Source organism: Macrotis lagotis, chromosome 7, assembly GCF_037893015.1.
Source record: "Macrotis lagotis isolate mMagLag1 chromosome 7, bilby.v1.9.chrom.fasta, whole genome shotgun sequence".
Taxonomy (NCBI): domain Eukaryota; kingdom Metazoa; phylum Chordata; class Mammalia; order Peramelemorphia; family Peramelidae; genus Macrotis; species Macrotis lagotis.
The window spans coordinates 200,053,465-200,081,340 of NC_133664.1; the positions used below are offsets into that span (position 1 = coordinate 200,053,465).

Genomic DNA, 27,876 nt, shown 5'->3' on the forward strand with positions numbered 1-27,876 from the left:
AGAAGGGAAAGACAAAATGTAGAACTCAAAATTTTAAAAAATGTTTTAAAAATTTACATATAATTGGAGAAAAAGTATTGTTTTAAATGACACATGGAAGAGTTTGTGCTTGATTCCAGTGGCAAAAAGGGAACTACTAAAATTTACCAAGTATGAGGTAGAACTAGTCAGAACTGCATTTTAGGGAAATTGCTTTGGCAGCTGTATGAGAAGAGATTCAAGTGAAAAGAGATGAGTCAAGGAGCTTGATTAAAAGGCTATTCAAATAGTCCAGGCAACAGGTAATGAAGTATATGTGGAGTGAAAGGATAATATTTAAGAGGTATTGTAGAGCTAGAAATGAGAAAATTTGGCAACTGATTACATATGGAGGGCAAGGAAGAGTAAGGAATCAAGAATAATACTGAGTCTTTGAATCTAAGAAACAGGAAGGATGATTGTGCTTTCAACATAAATAGGGAAGACAGTAGAGAAGTAGGGTTTAAAGAGAAATATCATTACCGCTGTAATAGACATGTTGAGTCTAAGATGACTACAATACTCTGATAATTGAGTATGTACAATACCTTACCCAGAACTAGATCTACAAGTCACTTCCTGGCCATTTCCAGACCATTTTGCCATCCTCCTCAACCTCCTTCCTACCAGAATCACCTAGACTCTGATCTTGTGTCTGTGCTCTGATAGAAGAGATTTTTCCTTATCTTACCCAGAAGCCAGTTTTCATACCCCATTCCAAACATTTCCAAAACATCTCATAACTATGTACATTCTCACTACATAGGGTTATTGTTTTCTACCCTGGCCAGACCAGAGTATGGTTAATGTTTTCAAATCCTGGAACCATGTTAGAGAAGACACTGAAATGCTGGTGATAATTCTAAAGGAGGATGGTCATGATGGTAATGGAACTGAAGACTATGCCATAAAGGGATTTAGCTTAAAGAAGAGAAGACTTAGTATAAATCATGAGAGCCTTCTCCAAATATTAGAAAGACTATCAAGTAAAAGAGATGTAGGATTTTTTTCTGCTTGACTCAAAAGGCAGAACTAAGGCAAGGGAGTGATGTAAATTCAAACTTCATGAAGGAAACAATTGGATATATTCAAAAATGAAAGTAGTTGTCTTAGAAGGTTCTGCCTCATTTGGAGGTCTTCAATGACCACTTGTCAGATGAGTAGTAGAAAGGATTCCTGTTCTGATATGACTTAGACAAATATTTTCTGAGATCATTTTTCAGCTCCAAGAGCCTACGATTTTGTTATTTTTTCCACATTTATTTACTGAGGAACTACTCATTGATATTGGGAATAATGAAGATTAGTAAGGAATGGTCCCTCTTGGAACTAAAAATCTCATAAAAAACTTACAGGTTGCAGCTAGAAAAAAATGTCCAATTACCTCATTTTACAGATGAACAAAGACTAATAATAATTATCCTATTTACATAGTATTTTGAAAACCTTTTTTCAAACTATCCCAAAGAGTAGTGGTTCTATTCATTATAACTACCCAAGACTCAGAGCCTCTCACATGAGAGGTGACCAGTCAGTTGAGCCCAAAGCAGAAGACTTTCTGTGCATTTTAATTAATAGAAAGATAGGCTTAAGGCCTAAATGGTGGCAACCAGTGACATCAGGAGATAAGCTAAGGGATGAGGGGTTCTTGGCAAAGATACATTTGGATTCCAATCACCAGAGTAACAGTGATACAATTGACATAACAGGGACATATAACTCTGAGTTTAATAAATTGAGGGCCCCAGAAGGAAGAGAAAGGAGGTCAATTTGCTAAAAGAAGCTACTCTCTAGACTTAGCCCACATAGGTTACATTAAACTCACATTATTCCTCCAAGTTCAGTATCAAGGAATCTAATCTCTATATTACAGAATTGATTAGCAATGCAGATAGGGGCCAGTCATTTTATAGAAAAGAGTGATAGGTTACTCATATAGGTTTCCCAACTCTGGTATCATAAGCAGGGAAATATCAGTCCCTAAGCAATATGAACACACATTATGATAATCCACAGTGTCAGGTCTCCTTCAATTTAATATATGAAAATGATGATGATGATTAATAAACTGAAAGTCCTTTTCCCACTCTACTTCATATCTCAATACAATACAAAACCATACAATAGTAGTGTATGGTTTTGAGAATCCTACAATTTGAACTTAGGAAAAGAATAAGAAATTTTCAGAGGAAGAAATAAAAGTTATGAATGCCCTAAATCACTAATAATTAGAAATGAGCAAATTAAAACAACTATGAGACTCCACATCTCACACTAATCAGATTGGCTAAAATGACAATTGCTGATGGGGATGTGGGAAAACAGGTACACTAATGCACTGGTGGTGGAACTGTGAACTAGTCTAACCATTCTAGAAAGCAGCTCGAAATTATGACCAAAAAACTATTAAATTCATGTGTGTATATACATATATATATATATATATGTGTGTGTGTGTGTGTGTGTGTGTGTATTATATATATATATTATATATATATAATATATACATATATATTTCTTTACTCAAAAGTATTACTATTATATCTATACCCCCCAAAAGAGATCAAAGAAAGAGGAAAAGGACCCATATACACAAAAATATTTATAGGTGCTCTTTTTTGTGTGATGACAAAGAACTGTAACTTGAGGAGATGCCTATGAGATGGGGAATGACTGAAAAAGTTGTAGCATATGAATATAATAGAATACATGTCCTCTAAGAAATAATTAAGGATATGGTTTCAAAAAACCTGAGAAACCATGTTTAAACTGATACAAAGTGAAGTGAGGAAAACCAAAAGAATAATCTCCACAATAACAGCAATATCATAAAAAATAATCAACTTTTAAAGACTTTGTAACTCTAATCAGCAGAATGACCTGATACAGTTTCAAAGGATTCATGATGAAACATGTTACCCACCTCCAGATAGAGACCAAATGAACTCAGAGTACAGACTGAAACAAGTTTTCCCATTTTTTAAATATGGCTAATGTGGAAATTTGTTTGATGACTATGACACTTGCAATAAGTTTTGTTTTTCTTGACTTCTGAATAGAAGGGAGAGGTTGGAGAAGAGAAACTAGAACTAGAAAAAAAGAATTTCAAAAGTCTCTGTACTTTAAAAAAAATAGAAAAAAAATAGAATGAACCTATGATTTCATTTGTACAGGAAACTCCTTTCTGAGAAAACTCCTATCATTATAATCAGTAACTTCTCTACATCTTAGAGTTGAATAAAGCACATGAAGAAGATGTTTGTCCTTCATTCTCAAAGACATCAGGGAGGTGTTGCCATGACAAATACATGATCTGAGTAAGTGGATACTGTTCTATGTCACGAGCCTCATTTTCTCCTCCAGACATCTAGGTCCAATGGACAGATATGAATCAAGTTGACTGGAGATGGTCCTAGTTGTGAGGCAATCAGGATTAAGTGCCTTGCTCAAGGTCACAGAACTAGAAAGTGGCAAGTATCTGAGGTTGGATTTGAACTCAGGTTCTCCTGACTCCAAGGTTGGTGCTTTATCCACTGTACCACCTAGAGGCTAAGTGACTTGCCCAAGGTCATATCAACAATATATATATATATCAGTGTTAAGACTTGAAGCCTTCAATGTCAGCTATATCTGCACAATGACTTGCTGATTGTCATAATTCACTTATCCCTTCATTCTTATCATTTCCCCAGTTTCTTGGAAAACCTCAGATTAAAACTATCTACAGAATTTCAAGACTGTTATTATTTGATGTAATAGTAGCAATATCTTAACTCCTCTCACCAGATCAGGCAATTTTTTTCTTTAAAGATATCAAGAAATTCCTCAAGATTTGTAGGATCAGATCACTCAGGGATCAAACTGAAGATGTCACTTCCTCATTACTTGATTAAAAACAGACACAAGGAGCTAGAAAAGCTATGATTGACTGATTGATCAAAATGGGAGCTTCCTTTAGCTGAATCAACTCAAAAGGTTCTCAAAGTTTATGTCTGTTGAATATTCTGTTAGAGTTATATAAATCTCCTTTTGTTCACTGTTGAATGACCTATGCGTGTCTTGTTTTTTCCACTATCAAAACTAAACTACCAGGTCTTAGATTAGGCCTAGATCAAAATAACTAACCTGATATGATAATAAAGTGAAGGGGATTAGTCATTTTTCTCTGATTTTACATCCTTCACAATACCTACCACAGTGTCCTGCAATAGAACTAAGTTAATATTTACTAAATAAATGAATGAATATATAAAGTTTCTACCAGTCATGACAGACAAGATCATACAGTAGAAGAAATACTGAATTTTTAGAGAGTAGACCTCAGATTCAATCCAAACTCATCTACTTATCACATGTGTGATCTTTGACTGTTCTCTCAGTATTTTAATTTCCTCATCTGTAAAATAAGGGAATCTAAAGAAATGACTCCTCATCAAGCAAACTAAATACATTATTCCTTACAAATATCAAAATTATAAAATCATCTAATCCTAGAGAATGTGAACATAGCTCATAGAACACAACAATTTTTCCTATACTCACATAACTCACTCATGTTGGAGATGAAGCATTTATCATCAGAACAATGAACTCCTCTATATTGAGCTCCTGACCATTGCCTGGGTCGTAAAAGGAATCTAAATTGGATGGCAGCTATGAAATGACTCATCACAAATCAGTCACTAAACAAATATTTTTGGAACAGTCAGCTTTGACAAAGAAAAGAGAAATGAACTACAATATTCCAAACCAATTATGCCCCATGAAGCAGTCAAAAACCTCTGAACTGAGAAAATTGGATTATATAGTTCTGCTCTTCCACTCACTATGTATGTGATATTTAATGATTCAGCCTCCCTGAGACTTATTTCCTGAGGTCACTGACATTGGTTGCTTCTTTTTCATATCTTCTGTTCTTTTCTCAATCAATTTTGCAACCTATCTTCCAACAACAGCCCTTAATTAAGCCCGCTGCCACTGAAGTTACCAATGAACCTCAACAGTTAAAATCCAATAGATGCCCAAACTCTTAATAGAAACACAGGAGCTCTAGAAGGTCATTTTGACTATAATAAAAACACATTAAAAATAAAGGACATATTTAGAGAGATGCTATCTACATTTAGAGAAAGAACTGAAAAGTAGAATTATGTATAGGATAATTCTACATACACATATAAATGTGTGTGTGTGTGTGTGTGTGTGTGTGTGTAATAATAGCCATCTCTACAGTGGAAAGAAGGAAGAAAAATGAAAAAAGGAAATTTATGTGATAACTTTGTTATTTATTTGGAAGGAATAACAAGCTAATAGTAGAATTGCAGTTTTATGTGCAAACATCTTTTTATTATATTGTTATAGGAGTTCTGATTTTGCTTCTTGTATTGAAAATAAAATTATTGATTTTCAAAAAGAAAATAAAATGATATGTATGTAGCAAATTAAATAAAAAATAGTTTCTGGGAGAGAAGAATATTAGCAATGGGGTCATGGCATTGGGAGGGCAACCTATTGGAGATGACATCTCTGATGAACCTTGAAGAAAATGTAGGATTCCATGAGACAAAAGTTAGGAGGGAGAGCATTCCAACTATGTGAAATGGCTCATGTAAAGGCAAAGACATGAAATGGAAAATTATATATGATAAATAGCCAGAATATCATTTTGGCTCAAACAAGTTAGAGACAAGAACCTTTCCCAGACAGAGATATCAGCTGTGCATTTGCAAGAATTCCTCCAGAAGTAAATGGCCTAAAAGGAAAGTTCAATCTTAAACTCAACATTCTTGAACCCAACCTCTCTGTAAAGGAAAAAAAGACCTGGTTTCCTAGGAATCTTGATTTTTATAGGTAGTATGTTTCCATAATCTTAATCTTCTAACCAGAGAAGGGAGATTTATTGAGTAGAACCAGTCTTTAGTATGGCCTTACAATAAGCCCCAAAGGAAGAGTAAAGAAATCGACCTTCAAAAGACTTGAGGGTAGATCTTTCACTGAATGGAGTTTCAGTCTACTGGAGCAGCAGTAGAAAAATCAAGTAAATCATGTAAAGATGTAATGGGAGATCAAGGGACAGACACTCTACAATCTGGCTTCTGACTTCATGCTTTCTCTAAAGCTGCAATTAATTGTCAAATTGTCAAATTTAGTGGTCTTTTCTCAATCATCATCCTTCTTGAAAATGCTAATCACCACCTCCTGAAATGTCCTTCCTCTCAGGGTTTTCATGACACCTTCTCTCTTGGTTCTTTCCCACCTGTCTGTCTTCTTTTCAATCACCTTTGCTGAATCTTAATCCATGTTGATTCCTCTAACTATGAGTATTACCAAAACAATGTCTAGGACCATCTTCTTTTAACCCTCTATAGCATCTCATTTGGCAAACTCATTAGTTCCCATGATTCAATTATCATAAAGGTGCTTCCCAGATTCATCCATTGTGAGTCTCTCCTGAGCCTTATTCCCTTTGGGAGAAGCCTTTGGACCTCTCAAATTGGATAGACTTCTCAAAGTCAGCACATTCAAAACAGCAATCATTATCTTTCTCCCAAAGCTCTCCCATCTCCCCAATTCTCCTCTTATTCTTCCTCCTACTTACCCAAGCTCAAAACCTCAGTGTTATCTTTAACTTTTACCTCAACACTCTTTCTACACATATGATCTGTTGTTAAATTTTGTCATTTCTGCCTTCATGATATCTCTTGTTTATATTCTCTCCTCTCATCAAGTAGCTATATCATTCCTCACTTTGATGATTGCAGCAGATTCTAGTTGCTTCCCTTGCCTCAATTTTCTCTCCCATTCCAGTTATCTTCTACTCACCTGCCAACAATTTTTTAAATCACAGTTCTTATCATGTGATTTCCCCCTTCACAATTCAATTAAATCCAGGGCTTTCCTATTAGCTCCAAAATCAAATAAAAAGTCCTCTGGCATCTAAGACCCTTCACAAAATGCCCCCTCCTTACTTTTCTACTCTTTTGACTGACTCTTTACTCTTTTCCATTATACAATTTGCACAGGCCAGTTCACTAGCCTATTTGCTGTTTCTCAAATAACTCCATTTCCCAACTTCAGCCTTTGCCCTGGTTACCCCTCATGCCTTGAATGTTTTCCACTTTTTAGTTTTCCTGGTTCCTTTCAAAGACTCAGCTCAAATCCCCACCTTCTGAAGGAGCTCTTTCCTGATTCTTTCTGTTTCTAATGCCCTCCCTTTGAGGCTGAGAATAGAAGAATGGGGAAATAGTCTTCTCCTATATGAGATGAGTTATTGACATGCCATCTCCCCCATTAGAATGTGAGCTTCTTGAAGGTCAGGGACAGTATTTTTGCCTTTCTTTGTTTCTTAGTGCTTTACTCAATGTTCAGTGCTCAGTAAAGACTATAATTGACTAAATGACTGACCTGGCCACCTACCACTATTACACTGTTATTTGAACAGTGCAAAATCTACTTGCCACTTGAAGTTAGGGGAGTAAAAAGCACAGGGTAACTCAATACATCTTGGAGAGGTTATATAGGACTCTATAAAAGAATTAGAGGCTCATCAGAGTGGCACAGAAAGGCAATTCCAAATTTCTGTTCCCTTTCTGAGGGGAGTCTAATCCATGGGTCAGCACTGAATCAAAGGGATTCTAGGGTCTTGGTGGGAAAATAGGTACTATCCTAGAGGGAGAAGAATTTATTACATATGAACCAAAGGGAAATATTTATATATTTCCTGTAATTATATATTTACTCCATATTCTATGGGATGAAATAAAAGCTATCTTAACTGCATTATGAGAGCTGGAGACATGTTACATTTGTGGAAACTTAAACATGAAACATACAAGAGCTGTATTTGAAGATAATTGAGATTAAATTTAAGAAGAGCAAGCTTGTAAGATGCTTGGGGGTTCATCCCCAAAATCAGATCCAATATACATAAGTTCAAATTTAACACTCACTGGAAAAGGACAAAATTATTATGTCTTTTCTATCCTTTTCAGCCTAGCCAATTAGAATTTTAGAACTGAAAGATACTCTACAAATAACCTTATCCAAATTTCTTTTGTGTTCAGGTTTCCCTAAAAATAACCCTTTTTGTCCTTGCCTTTTTTCCTTTTTGAAGTTCCAAACAACTCTACATCCTGAGTTCTTTGCCCTTTCTTCCTGGGCTGTTGGTCCATAGACTCCACTGGAATAATATTTCCATTCCAATTCCAAATGCAAACAAGTCTTTCCAGAATACTCACTCCTGCTTCAAGATTTCAAGATGTTATCTTTCTAGAAGTCTGCACAAGTCAAAGGACTACAGGATAAGAGGTTTGGAATAATAGAATGGGAAAGTAGACAGAGAGGACTCAACTCTTTTCCCCTAACAAACATATCCCCCCCACATATGCAGATGTGTACACTTTCACAAGTATGCTTACACATAAATGCACATACCAAAGCTTGCATACACATGCATATATGAATTTCTCTCCACTTTTAGCTATAATACTCAGAATCCAAAATCTCAATAGGCTTCCTGCTTTAGGCAAATAATTAAATGGATTTTTTCCCATACTCTTTCCCTTTAGTCTCCTCAAAATAATTAAAAGTTACTTTCCTGTACCACCAACCCACTACAAAAGAATAAATATTTATTATAGAAATAATATATTTATAAACCTAAGTAGCAGCTATAAATAAATATAGAATATAAAATATAAATGAGGTTAATAATATCTCTAGTACCAGTCTCAGAGGACCAAATGAAATAATAAGACACATACTGTGATAGAGAGAATCCTGAATTTGAAGTAGAGACTTGAATTCAAAGTCCCCCTCTGCCACTTAACACCTATATGACACTGGTAACTAATTTGCTTTTCTGATCTTCATTTCCTGGACTATAAAGACAAGACAACTGGACTAGAGGCCTCTGAAGAACACTTCATCTCATCTACACATATTTATTAAAGTTCTTACTATGTGCTAAATCCTGGGGTTACAAATACAATGAATAAAAAGAAAAAGTTGATTTTACTGACCATTATGAGTAGATGATATCTGGTGTCTTTCCATTGCTAATGTTTTAGGCTTTATAATGCATTCAAAATACTTAGGAACTGTTAAATGCTGAATAAATATCAAGTATCACTAACTTGTTATCCTAACCCTCCCCTGGGATGCCATCTTTTTTTTTTAATTCTATGTCCCATGTGACATCAAACCAAATACTCACAGATACAGTTTCTCCCTGGAGAAAGGGTAGGAGAGGTTTTTCATCTTGTTATTGCTGTGTTCTGGTACTCGAGGCTGTAAGGGATAACTCATCTTCTGCAGAATATCATTGAACTTCTTTGCAATGGAACCTTCTGATTTGATCTCATACATCTAGAGAAGGCAAAGTCATAGGGGTGAAAAGCAGGCAAACAGAAAATCTAGAGAAATGAATTCTTTTTTCTGCCTCCAACCTCATAGAGACAGGATGCTCTGGTTGAAACATTTTTGGGGGGAGGGAATGGAGGAAGATGTTTTCTAAAAGGAAACATGTTCTGACTCTTCCTTCTAACAAGTGCCTTTACAAAAGGCCTTGGATTGAGACACTAATGCGCTATTGGTAGAGTTGTGAACTGATTCAACCATTTTAGAGAGTAATTTGGAACTAAGCTCAAAGTGCTATCAAATTGATCCAGCAATATCATTAAAGGGTCTATATCTCAAAGAGATTTTTATAAAGGACTTGTATGTACAAAAATATTTATAATAGCTTTTTAAGTGGCAGCAAAGATTTGGAAATTGAGGAGATGCCCATCATTTGGAGAATGGCCAAATAAATTGTAGTACATGACTGTATCACATATGATTGTGATAAATATTATTGTGCTATAAAAATGATCACTGGGGTGCTTTCAGGAACCTAAAAAGACTAACATAAACTTTTGCAAAGTAAAATTAACAAAATCAGGAGGATATTGTACACAATAATAAAAATTTTGTATGATAATAAACTGTGAATGATTTCTCAGCAATGCAATGATAATTGCAAATAAGTTATGATTAAAAATGCTATTTGCCTCCAAAGAAAGAACTGATGAAGTCTGAATACAGATCCAAGGAAACTTTTTAAATTTTATTTTTCTTAGTTTTCTTTCTTTCTCTTTTGGTCTGTTTCCTTCATAACATGTTTAGTATGGAAATATATTTTGCATGACTGTATATGGATAATAGATATCAAGTTGCTTGTCTTCTCAATGAGAGGGAAAGGGAGGTAATGAGAGAGAAAGAGAGAGAGAGAAAGCAAGAGAGAGTTTTCAACTCAAAATTTCAAAAACTCAAATATTAAAAATTGTATTTACAAGTAATTGGAAAAAAAACTTAAAAATAAAGATGCCTTGGAAATAGTTTACTCTCATCTATGCTAATATAGAAGAGTAAAACAGTTGACTCAAGCACTCTGAAAAAGCTTTTTTAAAATCCAATCATAAAATAATAGAATTTCCCAATAAAAGGGACTTCAGTAATCACCTAATCCAATTCCCTCACTACACAGATGGGGCAAAGAGATATAAACTGACTTGCTGAAGATCATACAAACAGTGAATGACAGATTCAAGATTTAATCCCAGGTCTTCCCACTCCAATGTTCTTTCAACTACCTCATCCTGCCTGGCTTCCATTTATATACTGCCCTAAGATTTACAAAGCATTTTCTCAACAGTTCTGTAAACTATGAAATGTGAGTCTTACTATTTCCCATTTTACTGATGTGGGAACAGATAGGGAACACCTTGCTCATAACCAGATGGCTAATGAGTGTCTGAGAAAGGATTTGTCCACAGGTCTTCTACTTCAAAATTGATTGTTCTTTTCACCATAGCACATCATTCACATTTGGCTCTGAACTTTTGTGATCCTTTTGGCAGTCACATATTAACCTTCTTGATTAGGCTTTTCTTTTTAACCCTTGAATGCATATTAAATATTACACAGAGCATGTAAACTCCCTTGTATTTTTATCATTTCATCCTCCTCCACATTAGATTGTAACTTCTTGCACATCAAAGGCACTAAATTAATGCTTATTGCTTTTGTTTGAGTACAGGAGGATAGAAGGAGGCAACCTCATAAGCCCCATCTGCTCCAATATCTATCTCCCTTTCAATTAGATAGGGACTAGAAAATACTTATTTTCATAAATAAACACTCATCTTCAATAATCTAAATTCCATAAATTTTCTTGTAGGGATAATCCCTCCAAAGATGCCAAACATAACCCCTCTCTGCATCTTATAAGATTCTTTATGAAATGCTCAGCCTCAGAACTGCTTTTCCTTCCAGTGGTCAACCCCAAATTTGGATTGGCTACAGTCTGTTACTAGGCTCACATTCAAAACTTTTCCAAACTGCTATGACTTTGCCAAAGCTCACACTCTGCCAGCATGTTCTTTGTCAAACCAAGGTCATCTTCCCACAAATCTGGTTTGGCATTCAAGGCTTTTCACGGTCTGGCTCCAACCTATCTCCCGAGGCTTGTCTCCTGCAACTCCCCTTCATTCTCAAATTCCAGACAGACTGAGCTGTTCTGTGTCTCCTTCTTCAGTCCTCTCCTACCTCTTTGGAATTGATTCTTCCTGACTTCTGTCAAAGCAACTCTTCCTTTTGATGGATCCGTAAAGGATCTCAGTGGAAAACATATACAGATACCCTTACATGTTTCAAGATTGATCTCTGTGTGATGCTGTAGAACCGTGCTCATTTACCCCACCCCCCAACACATGCACCTGTATTGTCTGCAACATAGGACTCATTTTGCAGGCTGTTTCTGTAATCTGGGTCCCTTAGGAGAGTTCTGTTTGGACACTGCTCTACAGGTTTTTTCTTTGATTACACCAAGGGGGCCATCTCCTGACAATGTCCTGGTGGAATGTCTTCCTCTCTGCCTTCTGATGTCTGATTGCATTTAAAGTTTAGAACTTTCAGAGAGCAAAAATTTGCTTCTATGACCAAGAATCCTGTCTCTTAATAAACAATGCAACATCATCACAATTACAATTCTAGGTCCTGAAGAAAAACTCCAAGTCCCTCATCCCTCTTCAACCTCATCTTACATTCTCACAGATCTTCTGGTGATTCTTTCTGTGTGTATCCTAATGTCTGAAGGGTTACTCAAGTGTTTGACAATCAGCCTTGGAGACAACCAATCTGCTGCTGAGCCAAAAATCCTCCTCCCTCTTAAAAAGCTGACAGCAGTAGGTAAGGACACCCTACACAATGTGCAGATAAAGAGACTGTAACTCCCTGGGATAGAAAGGGAACAAAGTCAGGAGTAACAATAATTTATACTGAGAGTAAAAAAATTCTTATTTTTGACATAAGTAATTATAAATTATATATGGTATATTCAGTATATATTGTCACTATATAAAATATTTTATTAATGATGTATTACAAATAATGTGTTAATATATTATATGTGGTATGTTAATATAATACATAGTAAATATTAATATATTACATATGGTATATTCAAATAATGCACATTACATATTACTAATTTATATATTATATTTCAGTATTATTTCCATTTAAAAAAGATGAATTTTATTTGGTGCTACATAAGCACAAAAAAAGGATTCAAATTCAGTTCTCTTTTGGCTAAAAATCCAATGCTTCTGTCACTCCTGGACACTAGAGAAAACATAAGCACTTTTATACTCAGAAATTTGTTTTAAGTATTAAACACCATGATTATTGTAACATATGAAAGAATATAGACTCTGGAACCAGAAGACTTAAGTTCAAATACCACTGCTGATAATTACTAAGTTTGTGACCTTGATCAAGGCACTTAACTTTCCTGACCTGAATTGGCTCTTTAGTAAAATGAGTAGACTAAGGACTTCCAAAGTTCCCTCCAACTGTAGTTCTATAAAAACCTGAATTTTTCTTCCCTATACTACCAACCTATCAAAGAGTATTAATTTCCCAGATGTAATTTCTGGGTTTTTTTAAGATCTAAACACTAGTTCTGAATCATAGTGATTCCCTGAAGCAAGTCCAATGAAAGACCTTTAAGTGAAAATAGAAAGTCTCAGAGGGGAGGAAATATCTTGAGGATAAAGTACATAATGGGGAAAAGAAAGAAAGCACAACAGTCCAGGATCCTGGTCTAGAAATTAAGCCAGGTTGCATCAAACTGAAGAATCATAAATTATTCAACTTTAAGGGAAGGATACATACTCAGCTTTCTTCATCAATGAATCAAAGTCCAAGGCAAAAATAAGATGGTATAGAGTACTGGTGGCAGACAGAACTAGAACTCGGTCTCTATTATTGCAAAGCAGTCAATCAGAACTTAGAAATATATATCCCAAGTCTGATTTTTTTTCCCCAAACTTTCACCTGGAGGAGAGTGCCTTTTCTCATTGACAATGGCTAATTTACAACTAAAACATGTGGTCCTAGGAGCTTGGAGGATAGAATTTAAAAATAAGTAATGCAATAAGTATTTCCTATAGTATAATGAAAAACATTAGATCTAGAATAGAAAGATGTGGGTTCAATACTTAGTTCTTATTCTTCTAGCTATGTGATCAAAGGCAAGTCACAAATTTCTGAATCTCACTTTATTTTTCTATAAGTGGACATAATAATACTCTATCTCACAGGATTTTGTGCTGTTGCTGAAGTAAAAATATCAAGGATCAACATAAAATAACTGTTCCAGCACAGAGAAGGAAAGTAGATATGGTATAACCTAAGAAAAGTCGACTTTAATAGGTTCAGAGAAAAGATAAGTAGAAACCACACAACTATTATTTGGAAGGGCAAGGCAGTCTAAGAGGGATGAGAAGTTTTCAAAGATGTAAATCTGAAGCTACAAGTAATAGCAATTCTGACAGGAAGAAAAATTGGTTTTAAAAGGTCATTCTAAGGTCACAAGTCATTCCCCAATTGATAAATGGTCAAAGGATATGAAGACAGTTTTCAAATGAAGAAATTAAAGCTATATATAATCATATGAAAAAAATGCTCCAAATCATTATTGATTAGAGAAATGCAAATTAAAACCACAATGAGATATCATCTTACACCTATCAGATTGGTCAAGATGAGAAAAAGGGAAGATGATCAATGTTGGAGAGGTTATGGGAGGATTGGGGCATTGATGCATGCTGGTGGAGTTGGGAATGGATTAAACCTTTCTGGAGAGCAATATGGAACTATGCCCAAAGAGCAATAAAACTGTTCATACCTTTGACCCAGCAATTCCAATTCTAGAAGATATATCTAGAAGAAATTATAAAATTTCATATATATACACATATATATGTATATATATATATAATTATAAAAATTATAAAAAAAAGAGGAAAGTCTTACATGTTCCAAAATATTCATTGCAACCCTTTTTGTAGTGGCAAAGAACTGGAAATTGAGGGGATGGCCCATCCATTGGAATGGCTAAACAAGTTACGGTACATAAATACCATGGAATACTATTGTCTATAAGAAGACATAAATGGTTGGACTCTAGAGAAGCATGGAATGACCTCCAGGATCTGATGCTGAGGGAAGGGAGTAGAACCAAGAGAATAATGTACACATCAGCAACAACATTGTGAGATGAACAATCTTGATGGAAGCAGCTCCTCTCAGCAATTCAGAGAGCTAGGACAAATACTTTAGATAGGCTATGGACTATGTTATCCTCATCCAGAGGAAGAAAAACAAAACACAGGAAAAAAAAATCTGATGAACACTATAAAGATTATCTCTTATGTACTATTCTGTAAACATATTTATCAAAATATGTATGTACAATGCTAACCTGACTGCTACTGAGGGGTGGAGGGTGGGAACAGAAGGTGGAAGGAAATTTTGTAACTTAAAAATATGCTTATTTATATGGATGAAAATAAATTTAAAAAATTTTAAAAGGTTATTCCAGTTATACAGAGAATTTATTGACAAATTCAGATTTTTTTAAAGATGAGCATAAAAGATGGAAAGAAGGGCAAGTAAATGAATTTAGTTACAAGTAAACATTGTGTACTGTAATAATTGTGTCAGGAACACTAAAGCCCTAAATAAACTGAGAATTAGCCAGACCAGAAAACAACAAAAAAGGGTGTGGTTTTTTAAGCTACCTTAGGGGCAAGAGGAAGATTAAAGAAAGGAAAGAAGTATTACTACAGATGGCTAAGATGATGATATCAGATGGAATTCAAATAGTTGAACTGCTGAATTCCTTCTGCCTCTTCTTTTCTCTTCCAAAGAAAAGGATCTTTGAACTAAGAAGGATAGAATAAAAATGGTGGGCTCATAGCAGAAATTCAAGATTTGTGAAAAAATAGTCAGAGAACATCTAGCTGTCCTTAAAGGACTTAAGTCACTCAGCCAGGAAAATTATAGCCCAAGATATTGAAAGAACTGGCAGATATAAAGACTGAGCTTCTGTCAATAATTTCTGAAATGTCACAGAGAATAGGAAAGATGCCAAAGAATTGGAAAAGACAAATGTACCAATTTGCATAAATGGCAAGAGAATAGAGTCCAAAATCTATTGACCAGTGAACTTTTTTCCTGCTCCTTGTAATTTTCAAGAATATATTATAAAGGGATGACTTTTGTGTGCTAAAAAAAGATACAATGTAAATTTGAAAACAATGGTGTATAGGGAGCAATCCAGTTTAACTCTCCCAACATTCTCCTCTAAAGAACCTTAAAATAACTTTTCAAATCAAATTTTAGAGCCGCAGAACCAACAAAAGTTCAGAGTGAAACATCTTCCCAGAATAAGACAATTTAAGAGGTTGTAGAAGTCTGTGATACTAGGATGAAGGCTGGCTCAGAGCCAATATTGAAGCAGTAGCAGCAATAAACCTTGGAGTTGGCTACAATAGTGAACCAGGAGCAGCTTCAAGAACTCTCAGCCCCAGAGACAACTTGTCAAAAAGTGATTGCAGGGTGTAAAGACTGCCTTCTGGGGGGTGGGGGGGAGTAAGGTTAGGGGGAAAATTGCAAAATTCAAAATAAAATCTTTCTTTAAAAAAAGTGATTACAGGGGGAACCTTAGCTACAGCTGGCAATAATTGGTAACTTTGACCACACTCAGTTCTGGATCACAGTTCTAAGGCACAGAGAAATGCTTGCAGTTAATCACAAGGGAGTGCCCTGGTCACAATTCCAAGGCAGAGAGGATCACTAGCCTTGCAGCTATAGAGCTACAAAGGGTTTTTCTGGGGAAAGACCAAAGCACAGACCAAGACAGCACTGACTACTTTTCTCTCCAGATCACATCATTTTTTAAAGGTCCCCAGAATTAGTTCTGAAAACAGCAGCAAAAAAAAAGCCCTAGAGTCCGGGATAGTACTTCTCCATCCCCAGGTGAATAAAGGTCAACTTTAGCATAATTTCAAAGTCAAGAAAGAAGCAAAAAAAAAAGCAAACAAAAAATATAGAACTTGACCATAAAAGGCTACTATGGTGGCAAAGAAGATGAAGAAACTCAGAAGAAGACAAAAGTAGGAAAACAGCTTCAACCAGCCTCAGAGAATAATGTTAATTGGATACAAGCTCATCATGAATTCCTGGAAGAGTTAAAGAAAGAGATGAGAGGTAGAAGAAAATGAAGGAAGACATGGAAGGGAGAACTTTTTTTAATAGTAGAGGGGAAACAGTGGTTACAGGCAATGCTTCAACTTCACTCATTAAAACTGGTTCAAAGAAAAAAAGAATATATATATATATATATATATATGTGTGTGTGTGTGTATGTATACATATATACACATATATACATACACACACATATGTATATATACAAATTCACTTGGATATAGAAATCTATCTTACCCAATAGGGAGATAGGAAGGAAAGGTGATAAGTTATATGGAACAGGGTAAATGAGAGGGCCAATTAAGAAAAGCAGAGCAAAATGGAAGCCAAACAGATTTTTGAGGAGGGACAGGAGAGCACACAAAGACAAACAGAAACAGAGAGAGAGAGGGAGGGACAGAATCAGAGATAGAGGAAGATAAATAAAAGAAAATAGGATGGAGGGAAATATACAGTAATCCTGTGAATGGGCTGAGCTCCCTCACAAAATGGAAGCAGATATCAGAATGGATTGGAAATCAGAATTCATTAATAAATTGTGTATGAGAGATACTTGAAACAGAAAGACATACAAAATTAAAATAAAATTTGGAAAAAATCTACTATGCTTCAGCAAAAGTAAAAAATAGAAGATAAGGATAGCAATCATGATCTCAGACAAAACAATAGTAAAAAGAAAACCTAATTAAAAGAAACAATCAGGGAAACTATATTTTGCTAAAAGGTACCTAGATAAGTAATAAAAAATATTTTAAAGTAAGTTTCTCTGAATTAGGTCACATTTCTCAAATATATAGGGAAATGAGTAAAATTTATTTTAAAAAATGAGTCATTCCTCAATTAATAAATGGTTAAAGGATTTGAATCCAGTTTTCAGAAGAAACCAAAGCTATTTATAGTCATGAGGAAAAAATACTCTAAATCACTGATATGATAGATTCAAATTAAAATAATTTTGAGATACCACTTCACACGTAGCAGAAATGACAAATCCTGGAGATGAGAAAAAACAAGAAATGGACAAACTATTGTTTGAGTTCTGAATTAGTCTAACAATTCTAAAGAATAAAGCCATGTCCAAAGGATTTTAAAACTGGCATGCCCCTTGACCCAGCAATTATCATTACTAGATCTGTATCTTAAAAAGAGCCAAGAAAAAAATAAAGGACCTACATGTATAAAAATATAGCAGCTCTTTTAGTTGAGGCAAAAAAAAAAATGGAAATTGAGGGACTGGCCATCAACTGGGGAATGGCTGAACAAGTTTTGGCAAATGATTGTGAAGGAGTACTACTCTAATTGTTTCTATTGTAAACATTATTATTGTAATGATGAGGGGGTGATTTTAGAATAAAATGGCAAAACCTATATGAACGATGAAAGACTAAGTGCAAAGAATCAGGAGATCATTTATGCATAGTAGCAACAATGTTGTAATGATGATCAACTGTGAAAAATTAACTGCTCTGATTAATTCTCTGATCTAACTAGGATAAGTTCAAATGACTCAAAGTGACAATAAAAATATTATCCACCCACAGAAAAAGAACTGAGGAATGCTAAGTGAAAAGTGAAGTTTTTTTTACTCTTTTTCTTTTCGTTTTTGGTATTTTGTAGAATGGCTAATACGGAAATGTTTTACATGCTTTTTACATGTATTTGATATCATTTTTCTTGTTTTCTAATTGGGTGGAGGAAGAATAAGAGGGAAAAGCAGTATTTGGAACTCAATTTAAAAAGAAAAGACATCAAAAATAAATAAATCATGTTTTTTAAAATAGTCATGTCCTAGGAAGATCTAAATAAACTAATACTGAATAAAATAGAAACCCAAGAATGTACACAATGGTCTCAACAATGTAAGATCACTAAAAGAAAGTTGAACTTTTGTATAATTGAAAAAATATCATCCTGGAAAGCAAATAATGAAACATTCCTCCTTCTCAGGAGTGAGGTAAGTCAGATATAGTCACCATGTTGGGTATTTTAACTTAATTATTTTTGCTACAATGGATGCTTCAATTTCTGGGAGGTAATGGGGAGGGAACATACAGATGTGGCTGAATATAAAAAAACATTAAAAATCATTTTTAAAAGAAAAGATCCTAACAAACTAACCTCATTTTTTAAGATAAGAAAACTTCACTTGTGGATACCAAGATACTAAGAAATGGTATATTTAGGTTTCAGAAAAATATTTTATAAAGCGTCTCATGTTTTCTTTTTATGCAAGATATAGAGATACAGTTAGATGATAATATAATTTGAGCAAGTGAATCTGAAGAGGGACTAAGTTGTTAATAAATTAACATGCAGTTTTTAGTGAGTGTCTCAGGAAGTCATTCTAGATCCTGGGTTATTTTATAGCTTTATCAAAAAGTTGGATGAAGATGTAAATGGTATGCTTGTCAAAGATGCACATGACATAAAGCTGAGAAGGACAGCTAACACTGCATGAGAGAGTCCAAATCCAAAAAGACCACCCAGGCTATAAAAGAGCCAAATTAAATAAAGATGGAATTAAATAGGAACAAGTGTAAAGTTCTACACTTGGGTTTTAAAAATCTAAGTAGCCATTCCTGAGAAATAAACCTAAGGGTTTTTATAGATTACAAACTCCAAGTGTTTAAAATATGACGTAGCTAGTGCTATCATAGACCATATTTTTAAAAAGGCATAAGGTTCATTATGAGGAGATCATAATTCTATTCTAGTCACCTCTTATGTGGAGAACTGAACACAATACTTCTCATGAGGACTGGAGGAAAGAACTAGGATAGTTTAGAATGGAGAAGAAAATAATTTGGGAGAAAAAAACCACGAGATCTGTCTTCCAAGATTTGATGCGGAGAAGAAATTAGCTTTGTTGGGTTTAACCATGGAGAGCAGTCATGAGTTATGAACAGAAGGTAATGAGTTATAGTTTAGGCTTGACCTTAGGAAAAACATCCCAATAATAATAGTTGTCCAAAAGCAGAAAAGACTATAGGAAGATAGAGTGGATTATCTCTGACTAGATATCTTCAAGAAATCTTGGATAACTAAATGTTGAAGAAATTTATGATTAAGTTTGGAGTTCTTAATGAAGGATCAGTGAACTTGGATAGGGAAAAAATTACATCTTTATTTTTACTAATCTCTAATAGAAATGAACATTTCCTTCAATTATTTAAAAATATTATTCTGAGAAAAGGTCACTAGGCTTCACTAGACTGTCAAAGCTGTCCAGGACACAAAAAAGGAAAAAATTCCCAAACTACATGTTCTCTGAGTTCTTTTCCTATAACTTGGATTCTGTGATTCCATAAAACTTAAGGTGCTACATAAATGTGACTTCACTACCTCTTATAAGAGATACCAGAGAAGTACAGTACACTGGCTCCAGTCCTTGGGTAAATTAAAATCTAGTTGAGGAGATAATATATTAATGCATGTAGAGAAGTTCCAATTAGAAGTTCCAATTAATTAGTTCCAATTATTTGACATTCCAATAGAATGTCAATTTCTTCAGGACAGGATTTGTTTTTCTTTGTTGTCTTTGTACCTCTAGGACTTGGCACAGTGCCTTGCATGTAGCATAACAGCTAAATTCTCATTCAACAGAATTGAATAATTATTATAGCAGGCAGTTTGTGATAAGTGGCAATTAAGGGTATTGAGAAAAAGTTTGTAATTTCCAAATCAAAAACTGAAGCACATAATTTAGCAAAATAATGAATAATTTATATATCCTTAATGCATAGAGGAAGCTAAATGGATCAGTGGATAGAGAGTTGGCTCGGGAGTCAGGAAGACCTGAGTTCAAATGTGACCTCAGACACTCACTGGACAAGTCACTAAACCTCTGCCTTGATCCACTGGAGAAGAAAATGGCAAACCATTACAAAAAAAAACCCATGAACAGTTTTGGTGTGCTATAAACCACAGAGTCATAAAGGTTTGGACATGATTGAACAATATATTTTTTTAAATCAAGGCTGTCCCTCAAAAATCTGAAACATTGTAGATAAAGATCTAGAATTTAGAATGAAGAAACTATGCATTGTTGTGGTCAGGAAGTCTTTTTAGAAGAGGCATGACTTGAGCTGATTATTTAAAAAACATAAGCTGCAGGTGTGTGAAGAAAGAGGGAATAAGGAAGGAATAGGAGGTCACTCTTAGTCCTGGTTTCCTCACCTTCCACACCCTGAACATTTAACAGGGACTTGAGTACTGCTCCCCTAGAGGGAGGCCACAGATGAATTCATTTTTTAGTCAGGCTAAAGCTGATCTACACATCCTCACTAGAAATCCCCTACCTATCCCAGATCTGACCCAGAGGGTTTGGACAAAAATAGACCAAACCTGGAAAGCACAGGAAGAGCAATTCCAATGGTGGTCACCAGTCCTGCTTATTCTCCCTGCAGCTGCTCTGGGGCAGGCTTGGGGGGAGACAACAATCTTCTCTTTCTTTGCCTCTGACCCTAAAGCAGTCCCTCAGAACCAAAGACTGGCTGAGATTTGCCTTTCCCAAACTTTAGCCATCATCCAGAGGCCAGAGCACTCCCGCACAGCAGGCTCCAGGAAAACCTCCTCTTTCTTTTTTTATTATTATTAATACAATCATCAGCAACAGCAGCATCATTATTACTGTTATTCTTGGCCATCAGAGAATTATGAACATCCCAAGAATAGTGAGACACATGTTTGCCAGCTGTTCCCCATTATGCCTTCCCTGGGTACATGATACGCCTTTCATGTGCTTAAAATCATAAATAATTTTTAAAGTATGTTGCTCTTTTTTTTAATTTTGAGATTCAAATATGGTTCTAATAAAATCCTGCTTTGACCTCATTGTCACAGTCTAAGGAACTTACTGAGGTCCTTTTTTCTTTCTTTTTCGCCCCTTGTGTCCCTAAGTCTCTCTACTCTGAAGGGGTGAATTCCGGAACCCCTAACTACAAGTATCAGTGTGGTCTAAAGACTGTTCTCTTTTCTTCTTAGCATTAAAAACATTTGTTTTCAGAAAGTACTGAGAAACAAGACAGGAATGGGACGACTCTGTGTAGATGAATATGCTCAGCTCTTAATTATCTGTGGGTAGATTATGGACAGTTGCCTGAGAGCTTTAACTCTAACAGTTGGATCTGAGCTGACTGCCAGGAGAGTTGAGCCAGGAAAGGGTCAAGATCAGGAAGAAGTTTGAGAATGTCCTTTTAGTGTAAATTGGGTGCTTCTGGTTATGTTCTCTATTCAAAATAATTTTATATTGATGTCTTTCCCCAAAGCTTTCCCCAGTATCTCTCCCTTATTCCTTCTCAGTCAATTAATAGATAAGTGTTAAGCTCCTAATATATGCCAAGTAATATGTTGAATGCTGGGAATAGAAAAAGTGACAAAATTTAGTCTCTAGCCTGAAAGAGCTTAAAGTCATTTTATATAACTAATACTATTTTTAAAGGTAAGAGTAGGGGGCAGCTAGGTGGCACAGTGGATAGAGCATGGTCCCTGGAGCCAGGAGTACCTGAGTTCAAATCCGGCCTCAGATACTTAGTAATTACCTAGCTGTGGGCCTTGGGCAAGCCACTTAACCCCATTGCCTTGCAAAAAACTAAAAAAATAAAAGGGGAAAAACTGCAAAAACTCTTAATATATCATAAACGATTGAACATATGTGCAATTTACTACAACTTCTGTGAAAGGTAGGGAGAAGGTATCTTCTTGATTCACTTCTTTGGAGTCATTAATGTTTTTTATAACTTGGCAACATTCACTTTTGGTTTGGAGTCTGGTATTTTTTAATCACTCCATTTAAATTGCCATAGTCACTTTGTATATCATCTTTTTTGTCTCTGTATACCTCATTTTGCATTGGTTCATATGGATCTTTCCATGCTTCTCTCTATTATTCATATTCTGTTAAATTCTACAATTTGTTTAGTCATCCCATAGTCAATGGATATTTATTTTGTTTACTCTTCCTTGCTATCACAAAAGGTACTATCATAAATATTTTGGTGTATATGGAGACATTCCTATCAATGGTAAGGGGGATCTCTGGGTTAAAGGTTTTGGATATTTAATCACATTATTTGCTTTCCAAATTGATTATAAAAATTCATCATTCTACAACCATGCTCTAGTGTGCCTATCTTCCCACAATTCTTCCAATGTTGCCTATTTCCATCTTTGCCAATGTGCAGAATATTAAATGAAATCTCAGGGATGTTTTGATTTGCTTTCCATTATTATTAATGATTTGGAACATTCTTTTATGTGGTGGTTAATAGTTTCCGATTCTTTTGACAATTATGCATATTTCTCTTTTATTTATCTCTTGGGAAATAACTCTTAGGTATACATATATGATACGTATGTATATATATATATACATACGTATCATATGCATATGTAGATGTTTGTGAAATGTATTTGTTAACATAAGTGTAACATTTTGCATTTATTAATATCTCTGAGGTCAAGGACTACTGAGGTTTTGCCTTTGAATTCCCAGATATTAGCATGCACATAAAAGCACTTAATTAAATTTTTAATTGAATTTACCTCACTAATCTTTTTTTGCCAGAGCTATTAAAATAGTTTCTATTAAGATATCTTAACAAAATGGTACACCTCTCTTATGGTGGGAGAGGAGGTGGGGAAATTCTAAAATACCAGGTCTTTTATGCACTTTGAAAGGTTTTGTCCTGTCCCCTCATGCCAATCATAGGCTGGGGTCACAATCTAAATTTGATACATTGACTCCCATACATTTCCCCATCCTGCTCATTATACTAATGAGCAAGAACACTCATCTCCTAAAGCATGCACAAAGGACAAAATTAGGTTAATTTAAAGCAGGTGGGGCAATCTCTTCAGTTTTTGATCAGATTGAGGTCACTTGACCATAAGGCAACACTATAAGCAGCGTCCGGTCTTTGTAATGTCAACTAACAATCTTCCCTTCACAATCTTGTGGAACCCAAACACCCACATATCCTGCACAATTCCTCCTTTTCTTTTATAATAAGAATTTTGGAATTCTGATTCTTTCAACCAACATTAGCTAACCTTCCCATCTTTGTGTCATTTCAAAATCTGATGTGTATCTTTATGTGAACAACTGATAAAAAAATATTTTTAACAACAAAAGGAAAAATACAATTTCCTGTGCCATTCCATGAGAAGTCTATCAACTAACCCACATCTCTCTAGCCTGTCCATCAGAATATCATTTTAAAAACATTTGAAATAAAAGTAAGCTCTGCAGCAGTTGTCTAAAGTGCTCATTTAGGAACCTAGTCAAAAAGGAAATGTAATCACCATTTAATTTTTTAGATGTTCATTGACCATCTCCTTGAGCATATATTCTAGAATCATGCTGAGAACTAAAGTCAAGCTCACGGGATCAAATTTTACATTCTTTATTCAAGATTAGGATAATAGTCAACTTTCTCCAAGCCTGTGGTTCCTCCCCCATTCTTCATGAGAATTAAAAGGTCATTTACAGGGTCTTAATAATCACATTCATCAGCTCTTTCAATAGCCTGGGATGTATTGTCCGTAATTGATGATTTTAACCTATCAAGGATAGCTAAGGAGTCTCTTTTTATCTATTTATCCTGTGTAGTACCTTCCTATTAGTTATTTCTATTCTGTTCTTTCAAGTCCAAGAATTATTTTCCATTGCAGAGAAAAATCCAAGACAAAAAAGGTTGAGTATTTCTCCCTTCATTCATTCTATTATCATTTCTCAATAAATTAAAAAAAAATTTTAAAAAACCTTTTTTATTATTCTTACATTTCTCACCAGGCTAAGATCACTTAGAGTTTTGGCACTTCTGACACTATTTTTAAAAAACTATGCCATCCTTTGTAGGGAACTAAGAGAACAGAGGGCAATTATATGGTACAATGAATAGAGTACCAGGCTTGAAGTCAGGAAGACCTGAGTTCAAAAATGGCCTCAGTCACTTACTAGCTGTGTAACCATGAGCAAGTTACCTAACCATGCTTGCCTCAGTTTCCTAATCTTAAATTTTCCTTCTCTTAAAATGAGCTGGAGAAGGAATTGGCAACCACTTCAGTATCTTTGTCAAGAAGATCTCCAAAAGAATCTTCAAAAGCACAAAGAATCAGACATAACTGAAATGACTCAACAATACCAAATAGTAGTTGGGAAGTTTTGTTTCTTTTTTTTTTACAGAAAGCCTAAATTTGCACCCATGTAATATATAGCAAAGCCACTGTTAGAACTCAGATCTTATTTCAATCCTTTTTCCACTGTGCATCACTGTTCTCCACTTCCAAATAAGAACCTTCACATTTGCAGGGTGACTTAAAGCAATGTAAGGATTTCAATACACCCAGGCAAGATGAAATAAATTCTAAAAATTCTGGAAGAAGAGGAGAATACTCAATGTGTTGACATTGTTCCTCTAAAATACAATATTCATTAATATGTTGGCATCGTTCCTCTAAAATATCACATTCATTCCCATCCTATACATTCTTGTTTATACCAAAAGATCTTCCCTCCCACATTATCTCCATCCTTTATAGTTTAGTTCAAGTCTTGCCTCTTCCAAGAAGACTTCCCTGATCATGTAATCATTTCCTTCTCTGAATTCTCATCACAGCTAAAAGATTACTTACATAGGTCTTTTATTATGCTATGTTTTATGTAGATTGCATCTTCTTGCAAAGGTTGCAGATTCCTTGAAAGCAAGGACCTCTTTGCATATCCAGTATAGCTGGTAATACAGCTTGAATAGTTGAGGCATTGAGTTTATCTATTCAGTCCTCCATCTTTACAGTCTCATACTTCCTTAAGTTTTTTGGGAACATAAAAATACTAACAAAATACTGGCTGAAGGACACCTTCTCTATTCCCAGCTGTAATAGCAATAGCCCCATGGTTGCCTTAGGGATCCAGTCTCTGGAGGGCTTTAGAAAGTAGAGTCTATGTTTAGAATTATACTTGATCCTTTATATTTGTGCCATACTTTATCATTTGCAGACAATTTTCAAATCTAATCTAATAATAATAATAATAATAATAGCTAATATTTATAAAATAACTATTAAATGATAGACACTATATTAAGCACTCTACAAATATTCTAACAACCCTTGAAGACAGGTGCTGTCATTATCTCCAAAACAGGAAACAGAAGCAAACAGAGGTTATAACTGGTCTATGGTGACTTGGCTAGTATCTAGGGCAAGATTTAAACTCATCAGCCTGATTCCAGACCTGATGCTGTATTGAAGTTCTACAGAGCCTTTATACTGACCTCTTTGCTGAAAGCCTTGAAACCTGGACAGTCTACCAGCACCATGCTAGGAAATTGAATCACTTCCCTTTAAATTAATTGTCTTAAGAATATTCTGAAGATCACCTGGCAGAAGATACTAGACACTGAGGTCCTTCCTTGAGCTAAATTGCCAAGCATTCAAATGTACCTACAGCGAGCACAACATTTTAAAGATGAGGAAATTAAGGCTCAGAGAGATGTGGAGTGACATAGGCAATGACTTGTATTTCGGTCTTCTAATTATAAAGCCAATATTTTTGCTACTGTATCACATTGTGATATAATGTGTCCTAATAGGCAGTCTAGAATCCATATCATGTCAGAGGTCATAGGCCGATAGATCTAGAACTGAAAGGGTCTTCAGAGGTCATCTGGTTCAATACTCTCCTTTTCTAGTTGAAGAAACTAAAGGCAAGGAAATTTAAATGATTTCTTCAAGTACAATTAGTATCTGAGGTAGGATTTATTTGAACCTGGGTACTCAGTTTCCTCATCTGTAAGATGAGCTGGCGAAGGAAATGGAAAACCACTCTAGTATCTTTACCAAGAAAACTCCAAATAGATTCAAGAAGAGAACACAAATGAAAAAAATGACTGAACAACATCTGACTCTAGAACCCAGTGTTCATTCCATTGTGTCATGTTGGTATAACTATAGGACCATAATGGGATAACATGTCCAGGGAGAACAAAGAAACAAAATTGTTCAGGTCCTACTGCATGAATAAGCTCCAACTTTTGAAAATCAAATTCTTCTTTCCCTTGAGTTCTAGGAAGCATTTACTTTTTAAAGAGTCAAAACAAAATCACATGTACACAAAGTTACTTCATGCTCATCAACTACAATAGACTTATCTCTTCTCAACAATACAATGATTCAAGACAATTCCAAAATATTTGTGATGAAAAATGATATTAACATCCAGAGAATGGAATCTCAATGAAGACTGAAGTATTCTATTCTTACTTTTGGGTTTTTTTTTTCATTCTTGCTGTTTTACCCCTTTTACTCTGATTTCTCTTTCACAACATGACTACTGTGAAAATATATTTGACCTAATTGTGCATGTGTAAGTAATAGCAGATTGCTTGCTATCTTGACTTAGAGAGAGAGGAAGGAAAGAAGGAAGGGAGAAAAAGTTAGAACTAAAAATCTTGTAAAAATGAATGTTGAGAATCTTGGGGCACAGGAGAAGAGCCTCTCTTAGGTGCTCTCTCACTATAATATTTCAAAACTCATAAAATAAGGATTCTAAATAAATTTTTGAGAAACAGAACGCACAGAGGGAACCAGTGAGGCAATTCTCCAGAACAAGGGAAACTGGAAAATAGGGGAAAGGCTCCGCTCCAGAGAATTAGAGGGGCAGCCCGCCAGAGTGAAAGAATTTCAGCCTCCCAGAGGCAGTCCCAGGTTGCTAGGAGCTGCAGCTCATGGCAGGGGGGTGCAGTTTCCTGACCTACACCCTGGTGAACACTAGGCACAACTTAGAAGATCAGCAGGGGGACCTCTGCCAGAGCGAGCCCATGAAGTCCAGCCCTCAGGGCACTCAGCAAGAAGCTTGGCCACGGTAGCCCAGATCCAGGAAACAGAAGCAGGCGTAAGCAGGAGCCCCCCAGGCAACTGAGCCTTGAGTGCTCAGCCTACCAAAGTTATGGGAATGGAGAAAGATTACTGAGGTCTGTCCTCTGTACCTGGAACAGGACTCTGGGGCTCTGACCACATTCAGATCCTGATCACAGTCTAGGCCCCCCTTAGAACAGCAGGACCCTTCCCACCTCAGCCGTGTGGCAGAGGGGTACACTTGTGGTCATTCACAGACCAAACCAGGAGGGAAGAAAGAGCCTCACACACTGAAATCCTTGTGGGGGGTCCCAATAATACTCAAAAGTTCAGGAAGCATCCCAAAAGCAGGCACAGGCTGGGAAAATGAGTAAACAGAGAAAAAAGAGGAATGCCACTGAGAAA

The 27,876-nt window shown here is 35.5% G+C and overlaps 1 protein-coding gene across 1 annotated transcript in view; it reads right to left on the reverse strand.

Annotated features, from left to right (window-relative positions):
* The window catches only part of ANO2 (anoctamin 2), a 546,921-nt gene that overhangs the window by 403,384 nt on the left and 115,661 nt on the right, over positions 1-27,876 (reverse strand). The window contains exon 4 of the mRNA XM_074195316.1: positions 9,233-9,384. Within this exon, the coding sequence (XP_074051417.1) occupies positions 9,233-9,384 (152 nt within the window). The remainder of the gene's footprint in view (positions 1-9,232; positions 9,385-27,876) is intronic.